At 45.0% G+C, this 8999-nt stretch overlaps 1 protein-coding gene across 7 annotated transcripts in view; it reads left to right on the top strand.

Moving 5' to 3' along the window:
* The window catches only part of PHKB (phosphorylase kinase regulatory subunit beta), a 209935-nt gene that overhangs the window by 85680 nt on the left and 115256 nt on the right, over positions 1–8999 (top strand). For all 7 annotated transcript variants that reach the window (XM_006034336.3, XM_006034337.3, XM_025216320.1 and 4 more), the window contains one exon: positions 5739–5802. In XM_006034336.3, coding sequence (XP_006034398.1) covers positions 5739–5802 — 64 coding nt within the window. The remainder of the gene's footprint in view (positions 1–5738; positions 5803–8999) is intronic.

Raw genomic sequence — 8999 nt, 5'->3', positions numbered from 1 at the left:
TATCCATCAGAGCATTTGGTGCATGGGATGAGAGGTGCAGCTCTAAGAGGCGGGAATGCTGATGGCTCTGTTGTGGGGTGTAGCCATTGTGTGGGCGATGGAGATGTGTTGACAGGTTTTGCATTTCTTGTTATGGCATGGTCTGGGTCCATTCAGTGTGTTCTGGGTTGTAGGAAGTTTGCTTCTGGTGATGAGGTTAGCGAGGTTTGGTGCTTGTTTGAAGGCTAAGCTGGGTGGTTCTGGGAAGATCCCTTTAAGAAAAGGGTCTCCTTCTACTATGGTTTGCAAGTGTTTGAGGATTTTCTTCATGGGTTTGAGGGAGGGGGTAATATGTCATAACCAACGGTGTGCAGTTCTTGAGGGTTTCTCTTCTGTACTGCAGCAATTCTTCACAAGGTAGCCGGGTGTCTCTTTCAAATGTGCAATCTATCCTGGGAAGCCAGGATGCCTGCTCTACGTGGAGGTGGGATGAGATATGGGTTGCAGTGGCTGGAGCATGGAGATGGAGGCTGTAGTGAAATGAAGGAAGTCAACCACTGAAGCAGAAGGGAAAAAAAATAAAATCCCGAAGAATAAAATCAAGGAAGTGAAATAAAGTAAAAGAATAAAAATAAGAAAGTTAATGTGTTACTGAATTGGGATTGGCTTGCAAGGAACTGGGGAGCCAGTTGGGAGGGTTTGTGCTGCCTTGTGGGGCTGACGGGTGGGGAAAAGCATTTTCCTTTGGCTCATTCTCTACTTCCGGTTGCCTGTGGCTGATAAGGGTAGCTAAGTAATAGCCGGCTTTTTGCCCTGCTTCCATGGGGTTGCACCCCCTGGTGGCAGATGGGGGAGCTGGCTTGGTGTCATACTACCCCAGGGGTGGGCAAAATGTGGCCCGCGGGCCAGATGAGGCCTGCCAGGCCATAATATCCAGCCTGCGGGGCCCCTAAAAAGTTTAGAGAATTAATATTTATCTGCCCCTGGCTGCCTGTCAAGCAGCCCTCGATGGCTTGCCAAAACTCAGTAAGCGACCCTCCACTCGAAATAATTGCCCTCCCCTGTACTACCCCCTGGGCAGGGGAGTTTGAGGGGTGGAAATTTGTTCAAAGAGCAGGCAGTGGGAGGAGGGGATGGTACATCCTGGGATGCTGGAGGACTGAAAATTGGTCGTTTTATCCTCACAGAGCAGCTACACGTTATTCTAACAAGCTGGGTAACACAGGAATGCTGATGGCTCTGTTGTGGGGTGTAGCCATTGTGTGGGCGATGGAGATGTGTTGACAGGTTTTGCATTTCTTGTTATGGCATGGTCTGGGTCCATTCAGTGTGTTCTGGGTTGTAGGAAGTTTGCTTCTGGTGATGAGGTTAGCGAGGTTTGGTGCTTGTTTGAAGGCTAAGCTGGGTGGTTCTGGGAAGATCCCTTTAAGAAAAGGGTCTCCTTCTACTATGGTTTGCAAGTGTTTGAGGATTTTCTTCATGGGTTTGAGGGAGGGGGTAATATGTCATAACCAACGGTGTGCAGTTCTTGAGGGTTTCTCTTCTGTACTGCAGCAATTCTTCACAAGGTAGCCGGGTGTCTCTTTCAAATGTGCAATCTATCCTGGGAAGCCAGGATGCCTGCTCTACGTGGAGGTGGGATGAGATATGGGTTGCAGTGGCTGGAGCATGGAGATGGAGGCTGTAGTGAAATGAAGGAAGTCAACCACTGAAGCAGAAGGGAAAAAAAATAAAATCCCGAAGAATAAAATCAAGGAAGTGAAATAAAGTAAAAGAATAAAAATAAGAAAGTTAATGTGTTACTGAATTGGGATTGGCTTGCAAGGAACTGGGGAGCCAGTTGGGAGGGTTTGTGCTGCCTTGTGGGGCTGACGGGTGGGGAAAAGCATTTTCCTTTGGCTCATTCTCTACTTCCGGTTGCCTGTGGCTGATAAGGGTAGCTAAGTAATAGCCGGCTTTTTGCCCTGCTTCCATGGGGTTGCACCCCCTGGTGGCAGATGGGGGAGCTGGCTTGGTGTCATACTACCCCAGGGGTGGGCAAAATGTGGCCCGCGGGCCAGATGAGGCCTGCCAGGCCATAATATCCAGCCTGCGGGGCCCCTAAAAAGTTTAGAGAATTAATATTTATCTGCCCCTGGCTGCCTGTCAAGCAGCCCTCGATGGCTTGCCAAAACTCAGTAAGCGACCCTCCACTCGAAATAATTGCCCTCCCCTGTACTACCCCCTGGGCAGGGGAGTTTGAGGGGTGGAAATTTGTTCAAAGAGCAGGCAGTGGGAGGAGGGGATGGTACATCCTGGGATGCTGGAGGACTGAAAATTGGTCGTTTTATCCTCACAGAGCAGCTACACGTTATTCTAACAAGCTGGGTAACACAGTTGAAAGGTAAATCTTGCCCAAAGTGGTATAAGATGCCTATAGGCTGCTTAGCACTAATTTTCATACTGTAGGTACTACCATATTAAGAGCACTTATAACCCAAGGGTAACATGTAACAACACCCTGACATAACAGAAGAAATTAAAGCAGTAATTTATCATTAAAATGCTCATATTTTCAGTTGTAAGTAGTTTTTATGAAAGTGCTATATTTTCTGAAGGCTTGCAGGGAGAGGGAGAGAGAGATGGGGGAGGGGAAGGGATATAAGCTAAAGTCAGTACTATTTACCTGGGAGTGTTAAGTGAGCATGTGTATAAATCAGTCACTAGAGAGGGTGCAAAATTTTCTTCTGCATTCTCAAACCACCCCTTTTGCTTTATCCAGATAAAATAAGGTGACTTACTCTGCCTGAACATCCTTGCTTTTTTTTTCTTTCAACTCTTTCCACTGTACAGTTGTTGCTAGTCTTTTGTTTTTGCCTTCTATCCCTTGAAAAATATCTGTCCCTTTCTATTGAAGGAGTTCATCTTGAAGGAGAAATAGGGACTCATGGTATTAATCTAGTTATCTAAATGGTGGATTTACCTTGTTTTCATGTAGTATGTATCCATGTTGTTGGGAATATACCTGCAGTTCCTGTGAAACATTATGATTTAACTAAATGACAATGCCAATTTCAGTTAAACTAAGCGCTGGTATATAAATGAATTATATAAAATAGCTGTGCTAGAATAAAAATAATTTTATTTTTAAAGAGTTGCAACAAAGGAAATTGCTGGTATCCACAGCAGTACTGGGTTTAGTTTACTACTTCATTGCATTATCAGGGTAACAATAACTTTCTAATCAGCAGAAGATATAAAAACCAAGGGATTTCACCAGTCTTTGATGGCAGCTGCTCAGAGCAGAATTTAGCCAACATAATCAGCTTTCTCTTGTTTAACCAATTAGAATTAATTCCCACATGAATCCTATGAACAGTATTTCTGGCAGTGTAACTGAAAAGAAGATGGAGGTTTTAGAAACCTACTGCAGATGGTTAAAAAGAATGATACAGTTTGAAATCCATGTTTTATGGTACTTCTGGTACTGAAAACAGTCCAACAGAAATAATATTTATGCTAAATATAATGCATAATTTTGAGATTAGAAATGTTACTAAGGAGATTTTATTTTAAAACATTTTTCTAAATTCGGAATTTAGTACATGGATGATGTGTAGTGATGGAAAAAGGGAAAATATAAGTCTGTATGTTCTAAATAAATATTACTAATAAAATGTTTAATAGACTGTACAGGCAGTTAACGTTAAAAATACAGCTTGTCTATACTTGTACCAGTTTTTGATCCATTTCATTTTTTCATCTAATATGCTAGTTATGAGTAATGTAGGTATTTTTCCATGATGTTCACTTTGTTCAAGTTAGGAAAAAAGGGGTTGTCCTCGCAATTGTATTTTTCTTTTCAACCAAATATTCCCTCTGTGTCTCTTGTAATAAGGAGATGCAATACTGTCAATTTCATAAAGTGTAGTTTCCTAATATTTATTAATTGCAGTTTTTCTGCAAAACAGACTATGGTCAAAATAATTCTGAGGACAATGTCTTTTCTCAGGGCCCCTCTAAACATGCAGGTAAAGGCATGATGGATTCTAAGGTGTGATCCTACATTTGCACCTCCTGACATGCACTAGTTTGCCTGGCAGGAGGTACGATTGTGGGATCACACTTTAGCTCCCATCATGCCTTATTTCTGATGCAGGGGGAACCTGGGATTGTGATTCCAAATACTCCCTGTACCAGGTCCCATGCCTGCAAGCCCTGAAGCTCATGGGGCTCATAGTGAGAGCAGTGTTCACCGCGCTGAGCCTGCTGCAAGCCTCATACCTGACACTTGACTGTGGGGCTCTCAGTGGGGGCAGCATTGTTGACTGCAGGGCTCTCAGTGGGGGCAGTGGAGAGAATGCTGCTGCCATTGTGAACTTTGTAAGATGTGGGGCTCACAGCAGGGGCAGTACTGGGGGTGCTGCCACCACTGGGAGACTCATTGGCTGTGGGGCTCACAGCAGGGGCAGCGGGAAGAACACTGTGCTGTTGCAAGCCCCACAGTTGATGAGGCTTGAAGTAGTGGCAGTGTTCTCCCTGCTGTGAGCCCCGTAGCTGACGATGCTGCCCCTGATTTGAGACCCTCACCTTACAATGCTCATGAGGGGGCAGTGCTCTCCTCACTGCAAGGAGAGCAGCTGATGAGGCTTAGAGTGGGTAGCAGTGGCTCCAGCTCATGTTGACAGCGGCAGAGTGAGTCTGGCCCCCATGCGAGCTGGAGGGAGGAGGAGGGGATGCCTGTGGTACCCCCCACATCCTGAGCTGGGGCTCCTGTGCTGCACCAGGCAACCTGGCCATGCCCTCACCCCTGTGAGCACAGGCACCAGCCCTGGCACTGCCAGCCTGGCCATGCAGCTCCCCACTGCCTCCAAAGGGCCCCCCCATCCCTTTCCCCCACTAGAGGGGCAGGCCTCCCCCTTCTCCCCCTGCCACAGCCTCAGCACCAAGACACCTTCTACCAGTGTTGGCAGGCACCCGACCCCCCTCACACACCCATGACCCTCCCACAACCACCCTGGACAGTCCCCATCCCTGACCCTCCAACCCCCATTCCCCATAGACTTACCTGCATCTGACTGCCAGGGCTACTCCCACCACCCTGCCTGGCTGTGTGTTGGCTACATGCATGTGTGCATGCAGATGCATGTGGCACCCCCTCCCTCCAATTGCCCCAAGCAGTTCCATGCAGGCTGGAAGGCTGCCAGCCTGCAAGGGGAAACTCATGCTTTCCCATATTTTTCTGTGACTGCTCGCGACCCTTTCAAAAACTCTTGCGACCCACTTTTTTGGGTTGCAATCTACATGTTGAGAAGCACTGGCCTAGAGGATACTGGCACATAAGTAATGTGAAGATAACCTTATATCTGTGGTTGACATGAGAATTATGCTGTTGCTTTGACCTCAGATTGATGCAATAACTTTATATTCTCGTTGTTTTAATGATCAAAGATTTATTTTGTCAAGTTCATTGCTTGAGAGCCTAGTACATGGAAATTGTTCTAAAAATAAACTTGCTGCTAATAAAGGTAAAAGGCCTTGAAGCATAGTGTGTCAGGTGCCCATTAATAAGGGGGAAACTAGAAGTATTTTTCCAGCTGGTCACTGACTTTTAAAGTTGAAGAAAATTAGTTTTTTTAATTCTTTTTTTTTTTAGCATTTGACCCTAAGTTTTCTTACGGAGGTGTGTATAGGGGTGTGTGTCTGTGTAATTCCAGATCTGTAAATGTAATATTCTTATTTTTTATTCTTCCTCCTCCCTCCCCTACCCCTTTCTCCAGCTCTGTTGGGTTAGCAAAAGCAGCTCTAGAAGCAATTAATGGATTCAATCTTTTTGGCAATCAGGTAATAATCTTTGTTGTTTGTTTGTTTTTTATATTTTTAAAAAATGTATTCTTTAACAAATTGTTCTCACTGCAAATGAAAGGATATATAAAAAAGTAGGGCTATCAAATGATTAAAAAATGTGATCCTGATTAGTTGTACAATTAAAAAAATGAGTTGCAATTAATCATGATATTAATTGCACAGCTAAAACCTCAAAATTGTGCGCAGAAACTCAAAATGATGCAGGCACTTTGTACGGTTGGGGTGGGGTGGGTGCATGGGAGTGGGGATTTGTGAAGGTGTGGGGGGCTGTGTGTGTGTGTGTGTGTGTGTGTGTGTGTGTACGTGCATGTAGGGTTTGGAGCCCGGGGAGGGGGGGGTCTCCACACACCCTGGGAAGATGTGGGATACTGTGGGTCAGGAGTGAGGGGCAGCAGCAGAGCTAGGAGGGCTGTGGCTTGGGAGTGAGGGGCAGACACAGACACACACAGCACCCAGCAGGTAAGAGTGTGAAGGGGAAGGGGCAGGAGGGCAGATCAAGGCCCCACAGTGAGGAAGGGAGTGGGGCAGGGGTGGGTCATGCAGTGGAGCCACGGGAGACTCATCCAGGGGTGCAGCTCCCCACCACTGCACGCACCCCCGGCAAAGACATGGGGGCCTGTGCCCCTGGATTTGTGCGTGGGGTCAGGGCAAGCTTCCCACTGTGGGCTGTGGCTCTGTGCCCTGCTGCCTTTGCCCCGGGACCCATGCGCTGCCTACGCCATGCATCCCATGCCTGCCTGGCAGGGGAGGCACAACATGGCGTTGTGCAGCTCCCAGGGCAAAGGCAGTAGGGTGTAGAGCCTCAGCCCGCAGTGGACAGCCCACCTCTACCTGACGCACAAATCCAGGGGGCACATGCCCTCCATGCCTTCCCCCCAGGGGTGTGCACAGCAGCAGGTAGCTGTGCCCCCTCTCCCCCCGCACTTCTGGACAAGTCTCATGCAGCTCTGTTCCACTAACTGCCCTGGGGCCCCATTCACCCCAGTGACTGCCCCTGCCCCTCTCTCTCCCTCACCATGGGGGCCTCAATCTGCCCCTCCACCCCGCCCCTCTCCCCCCATCTCTCCCCCTCCACAAATTTACCCATGCAGCATTGCTCTGCATGTAGGCTGCGGCTGCTCGTATATGTCTATGTGCATGTCTCCACCCCCACTCCTGCCCCCACCTGCTGCAGCTGCCCAGAGCCCGCATGCGCACTGCCCTGTGGTCCTCTGTGCTGTCCCACTGGATGGCCTGGAGGCAGCAGAGCAGAGCCCAGGCACTGGCTCCAAAACCACACGCGCAATTAACGCGTTAAAAAAATTATTGCAAGAACCAATTAATGCATTCGTTGCACGCATTAACTGGAATTAATTGACAGCCCTAATAAAAAAGTATTCAGGAAACTTGGTTTACTTTTCAGCTAAAAAAACCCAACACCTAGATAAATTAATCACTACATTTTCTGGTAAGTATCATAGCCTAATAAAATCAGCTCTGTTCTTAGATATCAGCTTGAGGTTCTCTTTCCAATTGTTTTGAACTCAGTTAAAAATGAAATATCTACAACTTCTTTCTGCTTCCCTCAAGGTTTTTGATCAAGACTTTAAACAAGTTATGTTTGTGTTTCCACTACTGTCTTTTATGTTTTTAACGTCAAGTATGTTGGAATCTTCCATTACAGCCTTACAAATGGTCTAGTTTGTTTCCTAGATCTTCTGAAATTTGTTTTAATGGAGGAAGATTTCAGTTTTTTTCAGAGCTTACATCTGACAGTATGCTCTTTATATGTCCTCAGACATTTTATATATCAATTTCTTTAATATATTATACCCAAACATGTCTATACTAAAAAATAAAATAATAATCTAAATTCATGACAGCAAGAAGGTATTAATAGTACAAATTTGTCACTTTTTGAGCCATGAAATATGAACAGTTAATGGGAAGTGAGGATGCTGTAACTGAAAAAAAATTAAGGCGGTACTGAATGGCAATGATGGATTCAGTTATGATCAAATTGCAGAATGGAGAAGTGGAGGATTGTCCATAATAGATTCCTGACAAATGTAGTGCTGCAGCACAGCTATAACCTTAATACAATTTCATAATTTTAAACTTGCCCACCACATTGTATTTTTGCAAGCTTTCTCCCTCTCAGTTCTCTCACACTTTATATCTTGCTAGAATACACAAATGCCTTCCTTTCTAAATAGCAGATATTAATAGCTGTAATATACTATTTGTGCAAATTCTATTCTAGTGTTGAAAATCATCCAAAACTTGATTTTTTGAAAATGTGACATATTCCATGGTTCAGTTGCTAAATTAAAACTGCTGTTACTAAACTGTAGTTTATTAAAGGAGTATGGTCTCTGTGGTTTTTAATCAATTTATAATGGATTTCTGTACTTGAAATATCACTGTTCTAATTTAAAAGCTAAAGGTTGGATGACAATATCCATGTATGGGGAAGAAGAATGTCCAGCATAAAACAAATGAAGACAAAACTTTAAGGACTGTGTGAACCATAGGGTTCTTAATTGAAAAAGGGTATCCTTGATGACTTCAGAGATTGGGCATTAAAAATATATCTGTTGACATGAAAGTGAGAGACAGCTGGTTTGTAGTGTAGTATTCCTTGCCTATATCAAAGCCTAAGATTCTTATTTAAGATGCTCATCTAACTTTTGAATTGGATCCTCCTGGTGAGCAAAAATTATGGGGGGGAGGGAATGTAATAAGATTCATAGGAACAGAACCCTTGTCTTTCTAACATCTGACAGATCTGAGGAGGAACACAAGAAAAACCAGAAGGTTCTGGCTTGAAGAATTTCTAGCAGCCTCAGTGAGATTTAGCTTAGTAATAGAGGTTTTTTCCTCATGGCGAAGATTGGCAGAAGCTAAACAAGCAGGGCCTTGTTTTGACCCCGGATACTGTAGAAAATCAGCTGCAGAGGCAGTTTCTGAAGATCATCAATAGACAAACAGTTTAGCTGACAAATATGCTGTAGCAAATCTCCTGTTCCTCCTCCTCCTCTTTTTCCTTGTATAGCCCAACACTCTTACACAGTTCTTGTACTGGGAGCTACAGTGGACTCCATGAAGACTAAATCATAGTTCCTTTCATATATTACTACACCTCAGGGAATTAAGAGATCCTAGCATCTTAAAGATTCTGTCATGAATCTTTC

This window comes from Alligator sinensis, unplaced genomic scaffold (assembly GCF_000455745.1).
Source record: "Alligator sinensis unplaced genomic scaffold, ASM45574v1 scaffold827_1, whole genome shotgun sequence".
Lineage (NCBI taxonomy): Eukaryota > Metazoa > Chordata > Crocodylia > Alligatoridae > Alligator > Alligator sinensis.
Note: the sequence above shows the minus strand (reverse complement) of the source record. Positions and strands in the feature narration are given on the sequence as shown.